Source organism: Oncorhynchus mykiss, chromosome 13, assembly GCF_057628025.1.
Source record: "Oncorhynchus mykiss isolate SJ-2025 chromosome 13, ASM5762802v1, whole genome shotgun sequence".
Taxonomy (NCBI): Eukaryota; Metazoa; Chordata; class Actinopteri; order Salmoniformes; family Salmonidae; genus Oncorhynchus; species Oncorhynchus mykiss.
The window spans coordinates 48481881-48504640 of NC_143034.1; the positions used below are offsets into that span (position 1 = coordinate 48481881).

Sequence of the window (22760 nt, forward strand, 5' to 3'; positions counted from 1 at the left end):
ATGTAGTTGTACTGCTCTAATTACGTTGGTAACCAGTTTATAATAACAATAAGGCTCCTCAGGGGTTTGTGATATATGGCCAATATACCACGGCTAAGGGCTGTGTCCAGGCACTCCGCGTTGCATCGTACTGAGAACAGCCCTTAGCCTTGGTATATTGGCCATATGCCACACCTCCTCGTGCATTATTGCTTAATACATGACAATGGGAGTCGTTTTTCACAAGCGGCACCGAAGGCTGTCTAGTTCCGGCCTATCCTTTCTTTGGATTGGTGGATACATTTCCATGAGGATTGTTGATGTAAACCGCCTGTATTCATTGGAGAGACTGCTACTAGCCTAATACAATGAATATGCATAGCCATCTCAAGATAACTCCTATATAAAGTGTCTTTTCTCAAAGTTGCCGGGATGTCACGTGTCCTACTTATATCAGTACACTTGTAACAATTTTAGAAAGTTATATTCGACCAAATAAACCTCACGTAGAAAATAAGCCATTATTTTTTGTTGATGAACCAATTCGATCATCTCATCATTTATTTATTTTAATGTATTTATTTTCTACCAAAACTCCTTGCATGGTGGGCGAAACAACGAAAAAACGCCACCAGCTGCAGGGAGAAAGATTTTTCCGCCGAGTTGGGTCTCTTTTTCTCTGGTATTTTCCCTTGCTGATGATGGGCATAGGGAATACACGTTTTGTCAAATGCATTTGAATTCTTTGATCCTGATTGACCCATTCAGTTTCTTAGGCCTATCACTATTGTGAACTATTGTAAAACCATGGTCTGTAAATAATAATGACATTGACGAGCAAATATAAAACTAGAAAATCTAATTGGACACCTTTTCATTTTAATTGAAAAGTCACATTCTTTGAGAACATTTTTGGCAGGTTAAAGTGGCCCTTAGTAAAAACACACTTCGCTACTGTGGCCTATTTATTGCCTTACCTCCTTACGCCATTTGCACACACTGTATATAGACTTTTTCTACGGTGTTATTGACTGTATGTTTGTTTATTCCATGTGTAACACTGTGTTGTTGTTTGTGTCGCACTGCTTTGCTTTATCTTGGCCAGGTCGCAGTTGTAAATGAGAACTTGTTTTCAACTGGCCTACCTGGTTAAATAAAGGTGAAATAAAAAATAAAAACCAGAACACCCTCATATTAATGTGTATTTCTTTCCCATTCCCAACATACAAAATGAAATAAACAAAAATCATATATATATATATAAAAATAAAACAATTAAGTAGTTGATAAAAAAGCCTACAGTAGATATATTAATATTAATGATTAACCAATACAAAATACAATTGGAGCAATGTAGTTGATAAAACACTATATTATATGGCATATTTATTGCATACTGCACTCATTTGGCTGTCAAATATAATGTCAGCTTTAATGTCTTCTTTAAAAATAGATGACAAAAATAGATGTGATATTATAACATGATATGATTTTGTAACCTGGCCTAAATTATAATGCTTCTATTGCAATGTTAGAATCTACATTTGCACTACAATGAACAAGAGGCCAAACAGGAAAAGCAGAGGAGCTGGATATGTGCCTCTGCTCTGGCCTAAAAGATAAGGAGAGAGAGAACAGAAAAACAAGGTGAAGATCTGCATGTCTCCTGCCATTACTGTTACTGTCTGTTCCCAAACACATTCCTATACATTATAAATATAATTATGTTTACGGTACATTACAGATAACTAATTTCCCTCCTTGCAACCAAATTATTTGTACACATTCTAATGGAATCACATTTTTAAATGGATTTAGCACTGGCGAAGCATGCTAACCATTACTGCAACATTTGACACCTTACCGGAAGTTGTATTGGGGATGGTGGTGGCAGTATTTGTTGTCATGGGGGTGGTGTTTGAATCCACCCTTCCTCCGGTCAGACTGATACCCAGCTTGTCAAGCTCAGACTGTAACTGCTTTGAGACCCACTTCTGCACTACAGTGTTATTCTCAAAGGTTTTCAGGTCATTTAGGTTGGAGCCGAGGAGTCCAGACACTTCACTCACACTAAGAGCCTATTTAGAGGCAGAGAATTACAGAAAAAATGATAGATGACAATGAATATGAGTCACTGCCATCACAGGTCATTGATGAATGGTATGGTTACGGGAATGAGCACATACCTGGACGACAGCTGAATCCAAACCAATAAAAGTGTTGATGTCCATGCTAATATTCACCCTAGACAGACTCTGTATGTAGGTGATATTGGCACCTCCTAAAAAAGGGCAACAAACATGGTGAGAATGAGGACTGGGGTGGCACAAGTGTTCTCTAATGTCACAGCCCGAGTGAACTAAATCTATTAAATCACATTTATTACAGGATATCCAAGAAACCATTGTTTTTCTGTATGTATGCAGAAAATGGAACCCTTACCCAGGTATGTCTGAATGAGCTGGTAGGCTGTTAGCTGATCTGCAGTGGCGCGGGTTTGGGCGAAGTTGATAGGAAAGGCGGTCTCAGCTACTGCAAAGAAGGCCTTCTTATGCGCTGAGGAACAGCTAGTGATTTCCAGAGCATCTGCATCTCTGTTGTGTTCAGAAGGCACAAGAAAAACACTAACTATGAACACGCGAACAAAAAAAGCATATGAAAATGTTCAAACATCAATTACGGAGCGTTTAGGCCTGGATACTGTGTTGAAGTCAACCACTGCAAGAGCACAACAAAGATGCATGTGAAGTGGAGTGACTTGCATGACTCGACCACAAGGTCACTCTCTCACACAGCAAGATCTGTAGATGATCTTACCGGAGACTGTCATTTCTGATGCCTTGCAACACACTGAGGTCCAGTGCGCACAGGTTAGGCCCTCCAATTGAATTCAGTGCAGAGGCACCAAGCGAATTGCCAGCACTTAAGAACTTGGTGAAAATAACTTTGGCCTGAAATGGAAAAAGGAAGATGAAAGATACATTTAAATGCACACCTTTTAGAACCAAAATGTTTATCATGTTTTTAAAAAAAACACCATTTAAAGACATTGTTGATGTAAAGTTAAACATCCCTACTTTGGCGGAGTCCCATTCTCCATTGCCATTGTCCATCAGTGCTGCTAGCGTGTCCACTGTAGTGATGTTCCACTTGTTAATCTGCTCCATGGAAGCCACGCGAGACACCGACCCAAGCACCTGAACCTGCTGGTCTGAGAGACCTTTGGGGTACGCCTAGTGGACAAGACCACACCATAAAGAGCTGTTACTGAATGACCAGCTCTAGGCAACCTGTGAGTTTGAAATCTGTTGTGATTTCCTGTTTTGTGTCAGTAAAGTTTTATACCTGGTGTAGCTTCTCCAAAATGACCTTTTGCATGTCATCATCATCTACCTTCTCAGTCAGGCTGGCCAGATTGTCCATTACTACTTGGGCACTCAGACAGTGGTTGAACGTGGTGGTGTCATACCCAAAGGGGAATGCGTCATTACTTATGGTCACTTGAGTAATGTTGCCAAGGGAGTCTGGACATGCATTTACTAAATAGACAAGTATTGAAAAGAAATGTGATCATTCATGTCATAAAGGAGCCTCCACTATTAAAAGCATAGAACAGCTATATTGACCTGGTATTATTTAAACCTACCAGTGCTTCGTTTGGATCTCGAAGACATGGTGCATTCTTTGAACAGCTTCTTCAGTTTCCTCTTCATTGTCTTGTTTGCACGCAGTCTTTTCATGAATTTCTTCAGGAACGTGCTTTTATTCCGCTGTTTCAGTCAAAAGAGAACACATTAAGAAATAAGAGACGCATATAAGGTAAATGAGAGCTTTTCAAATTTTGATGGGTAACAATCTCAAATGATGTCACTCAAATTATGTCATTTAAAAGATAGGGGAGCTTCCTGCCATCCAGGGTCTATATACTAGGTGGTGTCAGACGAAGGCCCAAAAAAGTGTCAAAGACTCCAGTCACCCAAGTTATAGACTGTTCTCTCTGCTACTGCACGGCAAGCGGTAACGGAGAGCCAAGTCTAGGTCCAAAAGGCTCCTTACCAGCTTCTACCCCCAAGCCATAAGAAAGCTGAACAATTAATCAAATGGCCACCCTGACTACACTGCTGCTACTCGCTGTTTACTATCTATTCATAGTCACTTTACCCTACATCTACATATATCTACATGCACAAATTACCTCGACTTATCTGTACCCCCGCACATTGACTCGGTACTCGTACCCCATGTATATTAATTATTGTTCTTTTGTGTTACTTTTCTTTTCTTTTTTTCTTTAGTTATTTAATAAACATTTTCTTAACTCTATTTTCTTAAAACTGCATTATTGGTTAAGGGCTTGTAAGTAAGCATTTCACGGTAAGGTCTACACCTATTGTATTCTAGGGAGTTTTTCCTAGCCACCATGCTTCTACACCTATTGTATTCTAAGGAGTTTTTCCTAGCCACCCTGCTTCTACACCTGCATTGCTTGCTGTTTGGGGTTTTACGCTGGGTTTCTGTACAGCACTTTGTGACATCAACTGATGTAAGAAGGGCTTTATAAATAAATGTGATTGATTTGATTTTTTATTTGGCGCTTGTGACAAATACAATTTGATTTGAATACAACATATAGTCAAAGTGCTACGCAATTGTCATGTATAGTATACCATGCTGATGTGTTTCCAGAAGTTCTCTGTTAAGTACAGTGGAAGAATGTCAAGCTGCTCTAGAGTTTTTTCAGTCCATGTGCTTGGGTTTCTGAACAGATAAGAATACATACAGACTGATTAAGAAAAAATCAATAGACAAAAATGCATTGACTTTTCATTTTTTTTGTGTATTCTACACGAATACAAATCAGCACAGCTCCGATGTCAGCAATGTGACATACCCATAGGTGGTGTTGCCACTGCAGATAACCGTCTCCATAGCTTTAATCTGCTGATCGGAGAAGTCATTGCAGTTCTTCAGTTTCTCCAGGATGTAAGAGTCAGAGCTCTGAATGTAGTTCTCATCCAGAGTACATGCCATGTTGCCCAGGACCTCGAGATTATCTCGACTGAGCTGTGTCCCTTTGATGTTCTGGAATAAATCAAAACTCGTCATAATCACTGCTTTTAAACACTCAGACGGAAACGTGTGTCTTTCGTCTTGAATACATAACTCACCAGGCACTTTTTGGCATTGTTCAGTAGATCAACCTTTCTTCCATCCAACGTGCTGGACAGGACGGAGAAGTCTGCTCGTCCTGTTTCCATGAAGTAGGATCTGCAGTTGGTCTGTTGTATGTTGGTGTAGCTGGAGAAAGATACACACAGTTTACATTGTATTTATGGTTCATTTATATGGCATTTTCATTTGGTTATGTCAGCGTAAAAAAATAACAGTAAATAGTTCATCTAACATTTGTTACCGTCATTTACAATGTATGTTACAATGTCAGTGACATGACCAACTTACCTGTAATACAGCAACATATCTGATGGATAGTTGACAAAATCTTGAGGACTTTCACCTTTGATGTTGTTCCACATGCAAGTTAGCTGTAAAACAAAATGTTACTTCCTCATATGTCTGTAAAATAAGCTCCTTGAAAACAGAGAAACATATTCAATCAAAACATGTTACTAGGTTTCCAGTAACTATTGTCATTCTTGTACTGAGAGAATACATGCTTGGATTCATGTAGCCATGAAAAAGAAATAAAAACAGTCATAATTCATACAGGCACATTAACAATGTAATCTGGAGGCCTGGCTACCGGTTTTGATTGAGTAGGGCCCTTAAGTTTATGTAGAAAAAGTTGTATTTTTAATATTCACCTGTGTCTCCTTGAGAACCACCTTTCTTCGACCGGCCCTACGTCTGCAAGCTCTGATGAGACGTTGAGTTTTTATTTTGTTGAAAGTCTGGACACGAGAGCAAGTGAATCCTTGAAGCACATACTCAGAAAGGCTACAAAGAAATCAATGCAGTACCTTCATTAGAGTTAATACAGGAACTATAAATGTCATAATAACCACTTTTTGTTCAAGTACATAATAAAAATGTATCCCCATGTGAAAATGATACATGTATGATTTCTGCTCAGCTATTGGCCAGGACCAACATTCTCTAAACACTGTTACACTTACTCATCAGGCTCATCCAATGCATTTGCTACTGTATCAAAGAACAGCACAGCCTATAAAGGAAACAGAGAGAAACAGAGGTGCAGAAACATGTATAGACGTATAATAAACATGTTCACCACTGTATAATCGTGTAAATACTGAAGGTCTACACAGCTTTTGAATATTACAAACCCCTCAGTTACCTGCTGAGGTTTCCATTTTTTCTTGTTGATGTTCAGAGCAGTGAGTGTTTGATTTCCAGTTGTTGGGAAATTCAGTAGATTCCTGGGAATTTCGGTTGCCATTTCATCTGGGACATTGACTATCAGCTCCGTTGGTTTCATGTCGACTGTGATGATCTGAATAAGTAATACAAAAACATGTCAACATTTCAAAATTACTGCTGTTATTATGATTGATTACCCTTGATTTTTTCACAACACATTTAAATGAGGCATGTAGAAATATAACGCCTACTTCACATCAGTTAGTCTAGCTGCTGTTAGCTGCTGTACAAACCTTATTAACATAGATCTGTTGCACAATTGTTGGAGCAGTCAGCATGTTGGTAACAAATTTGGGGTTGGCGGATGTTGTTAGAACCTGCTGCGCAGGTATTGCGATGAGTGTTTGGGTAGGAAGACCTCCCACTAAAGAGCCCAGGTTTATTAAACTGTCGCTGTTGCTTATCTGAAGAAAGAGAACATTAAATTATGAAATATCCTCTACATTGGAAGTAGAGAGGATGGAATGGTTTAAAGCATGAATCATGGTTGTGAATGATGCTCACAACCAATAGGCCACCAGCAATAAACCTATTAAGAAGTAAATCACCTGGAAGTTTTGGGTGATGAGAATCTGTATGATGAACAAGGACTGTCCCAAGTTCCATCCAGAAACACTGCTCAGAGTACTCAGCGATTGTAAAATCACACTGGGCGGGGCTTTAGTGATCTGTCCAGTGGTCAGACTTGTGACCTGCGGGCCCAAGGCCGTGATTGATCCCGGATTGACAATTTGGATATTCGATGCCAGTGCGGAAGAAATCTGGAAGGAAATGACATCAGTGAAGATTAGGTAACAGTATCATTTAACCAATCAATGGATTGTGATCACATGGAAATAATGGCTCATTCTGTAACATTTAATTTCCATGTGTTCAAAACACAGGTCTAAGGTTAAGGTGTAACAAAAATGGAGATAGATCCTGATGGCGCTCACCTCTGAGTCCACGTTAGTACATGATTGGTTCAGGTTGCCCAGGACAACCACACTCTCTGACTCATTGAGTTTAGAGTAAGCTGAGGCTGGGACAAAACATTGTAAGTGTGGTGGAAGCCTAAAGATGTGGGAATAAAACAAAAATATGAAATAAAACACTGAGTAACACTATCTTGGATTAGAATGTCATGCCCAATTTCCCCATAGCGTCATTCAGATTCAATGTAGACTGTTGTCTGTTAACATACCCTTGACATAAATGCAAGAAATAAAGTAAGTTAGTAACATAACACCAATGATTGTAGTGGCTACTGTTCAAAACTCACTGCAGTGGGAGGAAGTTGGAGTTCTGCAGGAAGATAAGCTCAGTAAAGCGTTTCGTCAGATTTTGAGGAGCTCCAGCAAAATTGAACAACTTAATGTTGACAGGGTTCACGGCAAATAGTTGTAGCTGTAAAAAACAAACAATAAGATAAACCATTGGTTATATATTTTGGGTAACATATGATGCCCCTTCATCAAAACAGACAGGTGCATGGGCTTACCGTCGAGTCTGAGCCAAACGTGTCGAAGTCTTCAACGGTCACAAAAGTGATGAACACACCAATGTAGTTAAGGAACCAGGCGGTGGAGTTGAGATTTGGGTCAGAGGGACTATAACACTTGGGTGCTGCTGAACCTACAAGTCAGAAATCAATAAATATGTGTTTAATGTACTTGATGTGAGAAATCATTTATGCTGCTTTAAGAAAAGTCATACATCCTTGAGGAATATCTGCCATGAAGCAGAATTTCTGCATATTCTTTGGTAACAGACCTTATGCTGAAAATGTCCATTCATGCAAAGTGTTGAAAATGTCCATTCATGCAAAGTGTTGAAAATGTCCATTCATGCAAAGTGTTGAAAATGTCCATTCATGCAAAGTGTTGAAAATGTCCATTCATGCAAAGTGTTGAAAATGTCCATTCATGCAAAGTGTTGAAAATGTCCATTCATGCAAAGTGTTGAAAATGTCCATTCATGCAAAGTGTTGAAAATGTCCATTCATTCAAAGTGCAATAATAAATATATGCACAATGTAAACTGGAGTAATCAGTAGTAAGTACTAAAACACTCACTTCCCGTGTTGAGGTAGGTCTTTATGGTGCTGTACGCATCATCATGAGTTATGGCAGAGCCATTGAAAGTGAGATTGGATCCCAGTAGAGACACACTGTGAAAACCACAGCAGACAGTCATCACACTTTTCTTCCTTTTATTCACGTTCAATGATGTCGATATTTCCGTGTAATAGCATCAGCAAATGTAAGGTATTTCCAGTGTGGTAGCTTACAGTCTCCTGAAGGGTAAGCAGGAGGCGTTGAGTGTGTCAGAGGACTGGAGCAGGGCTCTGTTGAGGAACTTCAGGTAGTTCCTCAGTCTGTTGTCAAACCAGCGGTCAACCTCAGCCTTGTCATCAGTGGCCAGAGCTAAAGGCCAGACGCAGGGCAGGACTGGACGCTTCACATCATCCGGAAGATTCTCCTACAGACAGATAATGATCAAAGTCAAAGGACTGAGAGAACGCACCATTGAAGAGTTTTTTTCTTTCAGTAAATCCTAAGAAAGGGATACTCAGTGAGTGCTTGAAAATGGTGACCACAATCAGCAGTGTGTCCTTACGGTTTCCAAGAACTCAGGAGTTTTTTTGTAGTTTCGGAAGATTGTGCAGAGCTTAGTCTTGTTGTCCACCACCTCTGGCTTCCTGAGGAAGGTGCCGAGCTCTGAGGGACGTATGGTGTTGAGCAGCTGGAAACACAGATAGCATAGGATACACAGTGACTCTAGGCCAGTACACACTTTCCAAAAGTTGAAGTGCAGCTGAAACAAGTTCAATGTACTGTACCTCAGATTCCCGCTGTGGTGGAATAAGGGAGAGGAAGTTGGTCAACTTTGGGAATGTAAAGTTGAGGAAGGATTGTCTCAGGAACATGAAGAAGCTGTTGTTCCTATAGCAACGTAGTGGAGTTGATTCTGCAAACAATGAGATACTGTAAATTAACTCGTTCCTCATTTGGTCCAGCACTAAGCCCAAAACTGCAGCCCTCAGACCATAGTATATAAAACCCATTCTTCTATATGATCATGTATTTAGAATTATAGAGAAGGATCATGAGAAGTAAAGTGAGATACTAGTACTGTTACTGGTAACTCGCACTTTGTTGAGGAAAGATGTACTTGCTACTATTGTAATATGTTGTTGTATCACCCAGCTGTCTGGAAAGATTCACCCATTTTAAATGTTATATAATTTTTGTGCATCTCTTGAACTTTGTTTATTGATTCCTGGGGTCATTTCATGTTTCCGTGTGCATCTGAGCTATTGCCGTTCAAGCAGGCAAACATGATGAGTTTTGCATGATATGATGACATAAAAAAAGTACAAAAAAAAAAGTTATTTAGAAATATAATGAAGTAAAAGTCAAGTACAGTTACCCCCAAAAACGACCTAAGTAGTACTTTCAAGTATTTTTACTTAATGTACTTTACACCACTGGAGATGATGACTAGGTGAATACCTCTGAGAGACATGATTATTTGATGCTGGACAGCAGCCTGTGTGCCGTTGGACAGCGATGGTAGGATAGAGTTCAGCAACGCCACTCTGTAGGTGACAGAAACCACCCATTGATATGCATTGTCAAGCACAACTAAGAGCAGTAATGTACTGTACACGAAGGTCAGTTGCAAACATGCATCACATTATTGGAAATTATTTGTGTTTCTATAACACACTGTGCTGATCTTACGTTTCTTGGCTGATGTTGCAGCCTCTGTGTCTGACGATGTTGAAGAGGGGGGCCACATGCTTCTCTGTCAGGTTGGGTAAAAGTGGGCGGAGTCTCTGGCCCAACCACACCAGCACCTCAGGGTCTTTGATGGAGGGATCTGATAGGTTGGCATTGTCAAACACCTGCTGGAGGAGCACCTGACGCACATCCACCGGAAGGTGAAGACCCTGAAGACAGAAGCAAATGAGGGGATTGTACTAAGCAAAGGTAGATAGGGAATAAGACAGTGGTATAAGAATTGACCATCACTCATCCATACCTCAACAGCTGGAGAAACAATGTCAAAGAATGCGCCCAGATCTCTGGGAAGCACATGAATCAGTATCATGTGGACATCTCCAGGGTTTCTGAGCTGACCAGGGGTGGAGGCCACCTCCCCCAGCTGCCTGGGGCTCAGCATAGGCAGGACATCCATCTACACAGTGGAATAAAAACATGGATTCAAACTGGTTACAAATGACTCTTGGATGAATCCGTAAGTTCAAAAGGTCAAGATCATGAACTAGTACCAACCACTGAGAAGTTTCCATGCAGTCGTTTGAGTTCTTCTAGGGGCGCAAAACCAACAAACGGCCCAAAGTACTTTTTAAGCCAGTCAGTGCTGTTCTTTGAGTTGTTGACACAGTTGGGGTCTGAAACAATAACAAATATTTTCAAAGGTTGGAGAAAAATATCAGTCTTTCTATCCTAACTGATTACAATTCCTTTGTCTTCACCGTGCTTAGTAAAATGACATTTTCAGGGATCATTGACGTTACAGAATTATTTAAATGTACCTTCAGTGTCATTGCGCCTCAAGAAGGGCTCAATGAAATCAGTGTAGATCAAAAGCTGTCTTTGACTGTCCATAGCTGAGTTAGCTGGGTTAGGGTTAGCTGGTTGACGACCTAGAGCTTCCACTCTGCGAAGGCAAAGACACCACATTGAAGTACTAGATCAAGAGAGGGCAAATAGTCAACCACACTGAAATAAAATGTATGTTTTCACATACAAAATCTGGTAGGTCCCACAAGTGAAGTTCTTGGTGCTAAGACAGGACAGGAACTCTCTGGAGGCTTGCGGGAGGAAGGGTCGAAGATTCGTCAGAAACCACTTGCGGGTGTGGTTTGGGCTTCTCAGGTCATGTTGACTAAACTGGTCAATAACTACCTCCCCAAATACATCTAGCACCAGAGAGATGGATGGGCCGCTGGGCTGGTAAGACTGAACATAAAGACAATCAGAAGATGTTTTCTTGGTTAAAGACATTTACCTACAAAGTACACATTCAAGAAACTCTTAAAAAATATGTTTTAAAAGGAGCTGTTCAAAAGTATTATCATATCTTTGAACTCCCTGACAAAGGCCATGCAGCCGAAACACATCAGAGTTTTTAAACTTAGTTTTTTTTACCATGTTTGAAAACCGGTGAAGAGCCTCATCAAGAATTGCAGAATATTTGGTGAAGAACAATTTCCACATTTTTTGGGGATAGGTCAGGTTGCCTGACAGTTTGCATTGCAGGATCTCAGAGAGTTGCTCTGGTTTTAGCTGGGTACGCTGAGAGGGCACAAAGAAACACATACAATAGGACATTCATTTTTGGAAATCAATTCAATCACCACCTCAAAAATGTAATCAATCAAATCAAGCATGTTGCATGTAGAATGTGGGTTTCATGAATACACACAACGTAGACGAGTGTCAAACCTGAGGTAGGCAAGCATAATGTTGGATGGTAAAGTTGCAGAGCATAAGGGTCATATTCGTGCCAGCAAAGCTGTTTTCCAGATTAGTTCTGTGAGAAGGGAAACAAGACTTGCATGAATAAACTGTGTCTTTAAATTTGTTATGGCTATTCTACAGGGTAAGTGGGAGCACTCACGTATTCACTCCAGCACAGATGTGGCTCTCTGCAATAGGAGATTAATATGAATTACTATCAAGTTTTGTTTGATTACAAGTTAATCAAACAAAATCTGATATGGTGTTCAAAACACTGCCTCACCGTTGACTGGGGGGGTCATAGAGCACTGGTGGAAAGAACAGGAATAATGTCAATCTCATACAATTCAATTATGTATATTTCATTTGGACCATAGTACATATATTGTTGAAGAATACAAATGATTTCATTGAAACGTAATGATAATATAATGACATTGTTGACATTTCTCACCCCAAACTTAAATGGAACGACGTTGCAACCTGATGTAAAGACAACACCAACAATAGATGTCAGGACATGGAAAAATACTCCATTGAGTCACAGCTCATAGTCACATGATCATATCTAAATTCTGACTCACCCGGAGGAGCAGCATCCATTACGGAGTCCTGTGTGTCTCTGATGACTGGTCCCAAATCAGATGGGGCCGATGTAGCAGCCCTGTCCAGCCTGTTGAATCTTTGGATGAGCAATAAAAACAGATGTAATTAACTCTGCTAACAGACAAACTTGGACATTGGGGGTGTTATTTTTTCCCCCACAAACATTCCTGGTACTTACATGCTTGTGAAAGACTCACACTCAAGGCTAGCCTGTGAGAAGAAAAAAAAATCAGAAGGAGTTTAGTAAAACGTAAATATGCCCAAACAAATATATCATATAAAGTGTGCTTCAAGTAGCGACAGTACCCCTCTTATTAGCATCTGCAGCTCATGGAGGAAGTCTCGGAGTCTGGTGTCGTTGTGGAGGTGGTCAAAGACTCTGTTGATGATGTCATCTCTCTGTGGAGTTGGAGTGTGGGGCATCAGCACCAGTTCTGCTAACTGCTTTGGAGAGAGAGCTGGCAGGGCCTCCAGCTGATAGAGAGAGGAGACACACACACATCATTGTAATACTGATGAATATTGTGCTACAAAGACCTGATCACGTAGCATGCTCCTGATCCCTTAAAGACGTCCAGTTCTAGAAATGCTCTGATTTGGCAGGATGTTCATGTAAATGCTTACTGCAGAAAAGTTTCTTTGCACATCAAAGAAGTGCTGTAGCGGTGCGAAAATGGAAAATCTCCCAAAATGTCTCTTAATTGAATCCAAACTCCCATTTGAAGGGCATCCCATCATATCTGAAAGAAACGTATGCAATGTGTCGTATTAGCTTGTTCACTCAGTTCAATGCACTATTTAAAAAAAAGACAAAATACAAAATCAGTCCTACATTAAACAAATCGCCATATCAAGATAAATACCTGAATATCGGTGTTGTGAGAGGAATGGGTGAATGAAGCGTGTGTAGACCAGTTTCTGTCTCATCTCATCCATTGATGAGATGTGATCACTCAGCCCCATGACACTGTAAGTAATGAGAAAATCAGGATCTCAGAATTCACACTTTTGGTATTTCAATAGGATATTTAACATTGATATTGAAGACATTTATGAAACAAATATGTCTATGAACTGAAAAATGTATTTGTGGTTGTCTTTGTGTTGTTCGTACAGGGCTTGGTAGGCTTGACAGCTGAAGTCTCTAGTGCTGAGGCAGGATAGGTACTCCGCTGACACTGAAGGTAGGAGGGGCCGCAGTCTGATCAGGAACCAGAAGCGGATGAAGTTCTCATCACCAAGGTTCTCAGCACTGAAGCCATCTGTCGGAAGTTGGCCAAACAAGTCTGTGAGGTAGGGCCTACCCGAACTGTCATTCTAAAAGGGAAGGATTTCACAATGTGTCAAATGTCACAGTAACATGACATTTGTCTTGACTTTAATTGAATCTCTGATGATTGAACATAAAGTATTCTTACCATCATTGTGTGTGGTCCTGTCAGTATCTTGGATAGCTCTGTGACCAATAGTTTCAGATTTTCTCCAGTGAGGCTCAGGTTAGAATGGGGCACACATCTCAGGACCACAGCCAGGTTTTCTGCTGCATGGGACAACTGTTGACAGAAGAAGACATGTCATCATAAAGTCAATACAATTTAAAAGGATTTTGGAATTGGAAGTCCCCAGTGCAAGAACATTTTTTAAGTTAAAGGTAGACTCAGCAAAATGATGTTGCCACGAGCAGCTCTGCAGATGATGAGAGAGATGCAAGACTTCGCTCCCACACAGTCACACACAGTGTCACGCTGTTAGAGCCCCATGGGTACGGGACCAAAACATGTGGGGGGTTTAGCTTTGCTCTTCAAATGGACCTATTACACTCTTAGAAAAAAGGGTTCCAAATGGGTTCTTTGGCTCTCCCCATAGGATAGATCTTTTTGGTTCCAGGTAGAAGTATTTTGGGTTCTGTAGAAAGGGTTCTACATTGAACCCAAAAGGGTTCTACATTGAACTAAAAGCTTTCTACCTGGAACCAAAAATGGTTCTTCAAAGGGTTCTCCTATGGGGACCACAGCAGAACCCTATTAGGTTCTAGATAGCACCTTTTTTTGAAGAGTCTATGCTGTTTAATTTGTTCACCTACGTCATATCGCTGAGTCTACCTTTAAGATAACAAGCAACAATGAAAGAACAAACACCCATAATCGTAGCATTAGGAAAACTGATGCTTATCAACTAGGAGTGGCCTACTTGACGTCAGTGTATTTGGTTGAAATTATTTTGTCAGAACAATCTAGATTTTTGAAATACTTTGGCTATGAACCACAAAGCCTTCTCTAGATAGTGATCCCATACTGAATAAGAGATCATGAGGACTTAACCAAGGTGAACATAGTGGCAAATAAAACTCACCGAGCACATGTCATCATTGTTGCCAATGTGACAGACATCCATGGGACCAACCATTGAATACATGGAAGAGTTAGAACCCATTGGAGGATTTAATGAGCTGAAAAATAATATAGAGGCATAACATTTAGTTCAAAATATTACAAATTATCACATTCAAATGATCGGAATCAACTAGACCAGTGGTTCCCAAACATTTCATAGTCCCGTACCCCTTCAAACATTCAACCTCTAGCTGCGTACCCCCTCTAGCACCAGGGTCAGTGCACTCTCAAATGTTGTTTTTTGCCGTCATTGTAAGCCTGCCACACACAAACTATACAATACATTTATTAAACATAAGAATGAGTTTGAGTTTTGTCACAACCCGGCTCATGGGAAGTGACAAAGAGCTCTTATAGGACCAGGGCACAAATAATAATATAATTATAATCAATCATTTTGCTCTTTATTTAACCATCTTACATATAAAACCTTATTAGTTTATCGACAATTGTGAATAACTCACCACAGGTTAATGAGAAGGGTGTGCTTGAAAAGATGCACATAACTCTGAAATGTTGGGTTGTATTGGAGAGAGTCTCAGTATTAAATAATTTTCCACACACAGTCTGTGCCTGTATTTAGTTTTCATGCTAGTGAGGGCCGAGAATCCACTCTCACGTAGGTACATGGTTGCAAAGGGCATCAGTGTATTAACAGCGCGATTTGCCAAGGCAGGATACTCCAGAAATCTGGTATTGCCTTCTGATTAAAATAAATTTTCACAGAACCACTTGTTGAAATTTCGATGAGGCTCTCTTGTTCAGATGTCGGTAAGTGGACTTAAGGCAGGGCATGAAAGGGATAACGAATATAGTTGTTTGTGTCATCTGTTTTGGGAAAGTGCCTGCATAATTGCGCACCCAACTCACTCGGGTGCTTCACTATATCACATTTGACATTGTCCGTAAGCTTGAGTTCATTTGCACAATAAAAATCATGCAATGATGGAAAGACCTGTGTGTTGTCCTTGTTAATGCAGACAACATCTTAATCATAGCTTCAATTCTGTCCCACACATTGAAAATAGTTGAGGAGAGAGAGTCCCTGTAATCCTAGATTCAGATCATTCAGAGGAGAAAAAACATCACCCAAATAGGCCAGTCGCGTGAGAAACTCGTCATCATGCAAGCGGTCAGACAAATGAAAACGGTGGTCAGTAAAGAAAACTTTAAGCTCGTCTCTCAATTTTTAAAAAAAGTGTCAAAACTTTGCCCCTTGATAACCAGCGCACTTCTGTATGTTGTAAAAGTCTTACATGGTCGCTGCCCATATCATTGCATAGTGCAGAAAATACACGAGAGTTCACGGGCCTTGCTTTAACAAAGTTAACCATTTTCACTGTAGTGTCCAAAACGTCTTTCAAGCTGTCAGGCGTTCCCTTGGCAGCGAGAGCCTCTCGGTGGATGCTGCAGTGTACCCAAGTAATGTAGGGAGCAACTGCTTGCACGCGCGTTACCACTCCTCTATGTCTCCCTGTCATGGCTTTTGCGCTATCAGTACAGATACCAACATGAACATCAGCTACGTTTGGCTACATATGGACCGTTAATGGAATTCCCGCAAGAGAGTAACGGTTAATGTGACTGGATGTTAATTATTTGACTAGGCTACCTGTATTAATCATTGTGTTGCTATTTTGCTGAACACTAATTTAATTTTAAAAAATATTTTATTTTCGGCAGTGAAACGAGGCTACTCAGGCGAGAGAAAAAAACTCACCCAAATGTATAGCCCCGTTGGAAAATATATACAGTATATATTTTTTAAAGGTGAATCACATTTTTATTTGGCGTACCCCCGACGGCATTCTGAGTACCCCTGGGGGTATGTGTACCCCAGGTTGGGAATATGTGAACTAGACAAAGTCTACGAAGTCCACAAGGCTAATAACGTAAAACATTTATTAAACTCACAAGACTTGGTTGAAGACAGCAGTAAGGTTGTGTGGGATCTGAGTCTGGTTGTTGAGCTGGAAGCGGTTCAGGGCAGGGAGGACCACATGCTGGAACCAGTCCTTAAGGCTGGTGATGTTGAAGTTGCTGAGAGAGGGAGTCTGGCTGGGGACGGTCTCATTTGTCAGTGTGAAGTTGGGGGAGATGTGTCCAGCCAGCTCTGCCAGGATCCAGTTCACTACTGCCTGGGCCAGAACATGCTGTCTCTCAGAGCTCACATTCCTCTGTGGGGAGACAGTACATAGTACATAGTTTCAGATTGGAAAAGGAAAAGGAAATAATTTGTTCATACTTGTGAGATTGTAAAAGACAACACATACCACTTGAATGCTGCCCACCAAAGTCTTGATGAAACTACCCAAGGGCCTCAGGAATGACAGGAAGTCATTTAGAGTCTGCAACCACAGATTTGTAATCATTAGTTGGCTCATACTGTACATGGAGTTGATGACAGCAAAAGAAATAGCCTTGTTTGACATGAACATTTAGCAGACGCTCTTATCCAGAGCAATTAGGGTTAAGTGCCTTGCTCAAAGGCACATCGACAGATTGTTTAATTAGTCCCACTTAACCGCTAGGCTACCTGCCACCCCAGAAAAGAGACCGATAAACACACGCACGCACACAGACTCACTAACACACACATTAAATATATACATATTTTTAGTAGTATTGCTTCTATATCCTTGTATTTGAAATTTGTGTGACTGTCCTTGTCTATCAGTGTTTTGTTACTTGTCATGTTTTGTGTTTTTTTTGTGGACCCCAGGGAGGGTAGCTGATGCTTCTGCTAAAGCTAATGGGGATCCAAGTAAAAAAATAAAAAAATAAAAAAAACACATAACGCACTCTGTCAAGTTCATGTGGTCCTGTGGCATTGCCAGCAGTCATGTTGGACCTCAGTGTTGCATTGTACATCGACTGATTCAGGTGAGCATTGTTTATTAGAGGCCCAAGCAGACTCTGGAAGACCAGGCTGATAGTGTCCAGGTCTCCATTTCCGGGGTGAAGAATCAACTGTGCCTTCTGTTCCGGGCTCAGCAGTGACAGGACTGATAGCTGTGGGAGAGAGAACATTGGTCTTGATTGGTCATGAACTTCCCGTGGCATCCTATAACATCTTAATGGCATCTTGTATCTTCCCGACATTAGACTCCCTGCTTTATTAAGAGCCCGCATAGAGTTAAACACTTACACCACTGAAATGAATGTTCAGTGCAAGGAAGTCTTCATAGTCAACCAAGGTAGAGAAGGATCCAAAGTTCCGCATCAGCCACTGCTCACTGCTGTTCCCATGGACGAGGCATCCTTTTTCAGAACACAAACAGAACTCTCAATCACATCCTACAGATGACCACATTCATCAAAATGTCAACAATTCCAATATATTGAGTGACAATATCCATTCATAATGAAATAAATAGCCTACCTGCTGTATCATTTCTCTCTAGAAACCTGCGCATGAAGGACGTGTAGACTATCCTTTGGCGTTGAGGGTCCATACTCAGGATATTCATATCCAATTCGTTCACACTAAAAATGATCCAAACAACAACAAATCACTGTCCTCCATAATGGTGGTTAGTATCGGAAACACAACAGAAAAATCACTGGGAAAATGGGAAACTCACAGAGCCTGGTAGGTCTGGCAGGTGAGGTCGCTGGTGCTGAGACAGGCGAGGAGGCTTTCGGTGACAGAGGCCAGGCGTGGCCTGAGCTTGAGCTGGAACCACACTCTGGTGAAGTTGACGTCGTGGAACCTGGGCTTTGAGGCATTGAAGCTGAGCCCCTTGATCAGCTCCAGGATGGGCTGCAGATCCCTGCTCAAACTCTGTATGGAAAATAACAGTGATGTCAGCATAAAGCACAAAGTTCACTTCATGCTTTCATAACACATTCAAGGTATTTTGTCAATTCCCCCTGAAACTGTTGATCAAATGTCTCTCTCTTGTTGTACTGTACCATGAAGGAGCCTGAGTAGAATTGAAAGGCCACGTCCATAACTTCTTTGAGCCTGTTAATGTGCTCCTGGGTGTCGTTAATCCTCCTCAGCCCAGCACAGCTTAGGAAGCTGTCAAATGTAGCATTTGAAAACTACAAAATATATAGATACAGAGATGCAAATATGAATCTCTTGTTTAGCAATTTTCATTGAAATCTGGGGATTTATATTGAAGTGTAACATTTAGGGGGGAAACTCACGGGAGCACACGAACCCTCAGTCCTGTTACACATTCCACCGGTGGAGTTTCCATGGGTGCTAGTGATTACATAGATAGCAAGTTAAATCAATCTCTTAGCCCCCTGTCTAATCAGTGTTACATGACCACAGTGGCAATGAAACAAGAAACATACCCAATTTGATTTAACTTACCTATTTCCCCCATCGCACAATGTAATACACTTGAGTAAAAAAAAAGAAAGGCATTGTGATATTAGCATGGCTTGAAACACATTGACATTATCACATGGATTTAATCAAAATGTCACAATCAAACTGGTTTTCGATGACTAAGTACACCACAATAAGCATGTTCTCGACAGCTGATCCCACCATTCATCAATTGAGAGGCTCTTAGCAAAACCGGTTTTATTTTTTAGGAACAAGAGCTAGTGTATTTTTGAGATCTTGAAGATCCTGTTACTGTGCCTCGAAAATAATGTATGTTACCTGGGCTGACCCAACGGCGAAGAAACCTGAAATAAACAGAGCATTCAAGTGAAAGCATGAAACAGTAGGCAACATGGCTCTGTTTTAAGTGTAATATTGAGTGCCAGCCATTTATTTGGATGTTAAGGGTGTCAGAAAAGGTCTCCTATGCATGTTTTAGATCAATTAAGAACAACGTTAACACTTGAGGAGAAGGACGTTTACCCACCTGATCCCAGGACAGCTAAGGTGAGGGCAAGACAATACCCATGATGTCTCATTTTGCCACCACAAGTCATTGGTTCATCCAAGAACTACCTTTATGTCAAACAACAGTCACAATGAAATCACAACAGATTCACACCTAATCCACCGTGTTTCTTCCCATACTATACCACAACCAATGACAGAGGGGCAGAGAGACTCAAAAAGCCGTAACAAAACGGACACCTGACAGAGATCCTATTCGTGTTAAATTGTTGTACCGATGCTGAATATTGACATTGATTTTACATGAGAATCTCTTGATTTGTGCAAGTCACTGAAAAGATGGCTTGTTAGCTATTTCTATTCTCATTGTCTTTTTGTCCTTTTCCACCCACTTTAGCGATAGTTTGGTCACCTGTTGTGATAACGGTACAATGCCACCCATGCAGCCTCTAAAACAGTCATCTGTTTTCAAGGGCATCTAGTGTGTATAGTGTGTATATATTTGTGTATATATATATATATATATATATATATATATATATATATATATATATATGTGTATATATATATATATGTACATATTTGTGTTACAAAAAGTAACCAAAACTTTGTCTAAAAGTTATTTAATAATTCAAAGACAATTTCCTGAGACCAAAAATGATTGTAAGTATTCCTATATAAAGATGACAGTAATAAGAGTTCACTGTAAAGACAGGGTAACTCCATCTATCCCCAGGCATGTATTCTAATAAATCATATCGAGGGGAAAAGCCTTTGACTATCAGTTACAAAATAAATAAATAAATAAATAAATAAATAAAATAAATTACATACAATAATTTGGCAAAACTAATCTCTTTCAAGAATAAATCCCTATGTTCATCCATCTATTCATCATTTGCAAAGTGAAAACTGAATCCTTTAAGTTTTTAATAAACATTTGATCATATTCACAATAGTAAAAGGACAATGAAGGGCTCACCTGACCTAACTGGCTGACGATGTGAGGTACCACTGAGCGAGAATGGACAAGTGGTGACATATGAGACACCCACAGGGAACATTTCTCAAAAAGGGTGGGGAAGGGTGTGAACAACAAGCAACCCAACATAAAATACAGATTAAGATGAGATTTCACTTGGATTTAAGGACAACCAAAGTTGACAAACAAGCTATACCAACATAAAGTTATAAAAATCTGAATAAATAAACTGACAAAAGGATTCAAAAAGTAATTCTTCCAGTACATGTTTTTGCATACATGTACACTGAGTGTACAAAACATTAGGAACACCTGCTTTTTCCATGACATAGACTGACCAGGTGAATCCAGGTGAAACCTATGATCCCTTATTGATGTCACTTGTTAAATACATTTCAATCAGTGTAGATGAAGGGGAAGAGACATGTTAAGGAAGTATTTTTAAGCCTTGAGACAATTGAGATTGTGTATGTGTGCCATTCAGAAGGCGAATGGGCAAGACACAATATTTAAGTGTCTTTGAATGGGGTATGGTAGTAGGTGCCAGGCACCGGTTTGAGTGTGTCAAGAACTGCAACACTGCTGGGTTTTTCATGCTCAACAGTTTCTGGTGTGTTTCAAGAATGGTCCACCACCAAAAGGACATCCAGCAAACTTGACACAACTGTGGGAAGCATTGGAGTCAAAATGGGCCAGCATCCCTGTGGAATACTTTCAACACCTTGTAGAGTCCATGCCCCGACAAATTGAGGCTATTCTGAGGGCAAACGGGGGTGCAACTTAATATTAGGAAGGTGTTCCTAATGTTTTGTACACTCTGTGAATACAGTATACTACAATAAAATGATAATGAATTTGTAATATGTAAATACAATTATGTAAATATTGATCCAACAACACAGCATCTCTTTTCTCTCTAGGCTAGGGTATATTTATATGAAACAAACACAAGGGCAAAAATAAAGAAATGTGCACTCTATGAAGCCTAGTTTTTATTTAATTATATGACTGAACCTTTATGACACTGCCGAAGCCACTCTGTGCCAAAACAGTGGCTCAGTTATGTAATAGACAGAACATCTAGGAATATTATAGATTGTGTTACTTTTTTAAAATTTTTCTAAGTTGATGATCTGTTAATATTTACCTCATTAACATTTGTTGAGTGTTCGTCTTCAGCTTCTACTCTACATAATAAATACAGAGCCAACATCACTTTGAATTGACACTGCTTTACTGCTCATTATTGACATGTCATTTTCCCGCTAATCTTCTTTGCCTTCTTTTGCCAAAGGTGGTTCAGTAGGTTAACTTGGGCGGTTTCAAGGGGCATTCTGTGACAAATATACTGGGAACTTATAAGTAAATAGAAAACTATGTCAATCCAAAGTAATGTGTAGGTAATGTGTACAGTACACTAAGTTCCAGTAGGTACTTGAAATGAAAACAATGTGATTGTGAATGACAATTATAGGTATAAAATTGAACAAACTGGATCAGGAAACACAATCAAACAATGCATTCTCCTTGGTGAGAGAAAACAATGCATTGCAAGACGCTATTTGTATGAGGGTTGTTAAGTAAGCGATTACAGATTACCAAGTTCTTGTACTTTATAAAACTATGAACAACACCATGCAGTTTGTGAACGTCACACAAGAATGTGACACTAAAACTCAAGTTACAGTACCAGAGAACATGATTTAGGACCCATGGAGCATGAATAGGACATATGCACTAAGACCCTTATTGGGATGAAAGATTACACTATTTTACAGTAATATGTTTATCGCAAAACGATTTAGGCTAGATAGTCATTAATGTCACCACTTTGGTTACACAATGTCGTGCTTCAAACATCTTCCAATGTTTTTAACTGTTGGAATTTCAAGTTATGCGCAACACATCAGTTTAGGGACCTAGACATTAGTAAAATTGTATTCTGTCAAGGTGGCAGTTCCAAAACAACATTCACAAACATTCACAAAATACAATAGGCTACTGTTGTATGTTTGTGGGTTCAGAAGGATTACGTCCTTAGACAAAAAGTCGGTTAGGTTAGGTATCTGATGAAGCTATCAGAAAATGTGCATCTAGGAGAGGTCATGCTACTTGGT

The 22760-nt window shown here is 40.1% G+C and overlaps 1 protein-coding gene across 4 annotated transcripts; it reads right to left on the reverse strand.

Annotated features, from left to right (window-relative positions):
* Positions 1-1166: 1166 nt before the first annotated feature.
* Positions 1167-20777, reverse strand: LOC110486315 (uncharacterized). Of its 4 annotated transcripts, none has more exons than XM_021557817.3 (55): positions 20644-20777; positions 19681-19769; positions 19473-19498; positions 19176-19204; positions 19004-19061; positions 18764-18895; positions 18433-18632; positions 18231-18334; positions 17997-18109; positions 17651-17860; positions 17122-17196; positions 16763-17025; positions 14808-14904; positions 13874-14008; positions 13570-13772; positions 13319-13422; positions 13080-13195; positions 12762-12929; positions 12634-12665; positions 12434-12531; positions 12304-12332; positions 12133-12157; positions 12010-12037; positions 11835-11922; positions 11538-11684; positions 11137-11348; positions 10922-11046; positions 10659-10777; positions 10405-10560; positions 10104-10312; positions 9873-9958; positions 9200-9327; positions 8977-9102; positions 8648-8838; positions 8433-8527; positions 7859-7992; positions 7640-7764; positions 7314-7431; positions 6927-7139; positions 6612-6782; positions 6296-6451; positions 6114-6163; positions 5802-5934; positions 5440-5522; positions 5148-5277; positions 4871-5061; positions 4647-4737; positions 3626-3749; positions 3325-3518; positions 3057-3212; positions 2797-2930; positions 2422-2573; positions 2166-2260; positions 1844-2057; positions 1167-1591 (listed from the first exon to the last, which is right to left on the reverse strand). In XM_021557817.3, the coding sequence occupies exons 2-55, from the start codon at positions 19748-19750 to the stop codon at positions 1518-1520; spliced, it is 6735 nt and encodes a 2244-aa protein (XP_021413492.3). In that variant the 5' UTR covers positions 19751-19769; positions 20644-20777; the 3' UTR covers positions 1167-1517. The 4 variants fall into 4 exon arrangements, with proteins under 4 accessions (XP_021413492.3, XP_021413491.3, XP_021413494.3 ...); XM_021557816.3 differs by having other exon boundaries at positions 19681-19765; positions 20644-20698; XM_021557819.3 differs by having other exon boundaries at positions 20649-20685.
* Between the last annotated feature and the right edge of the window lie 1983 nt (positions 20778-22760).

Bases quoted from the DNA above. Each gene is read 5' to 3' on its own strand.
- LOC110486315 (XM_021557817.3), bottom strand. From the start codon at position 19,750: ATGACTTGTGGTGGCAAAATGAGACATCATGGGTATTGTCTTGCCCTC. The intron at 14,905-16,762 runs GTGAGTTTAATA...ATTATTTTTCAG, and splicing joins GCTGTCTTCAACCAAGTCTT to CTCATTAAATCCTCCAATGG. The intron at 11,349-11,537 runs GTAAAAAAAACT...CTTTATGTTCAG, and splicing joins TTCACCGGTTTTCAAACATG to TCTTACCAGCCCAGCGGCCC.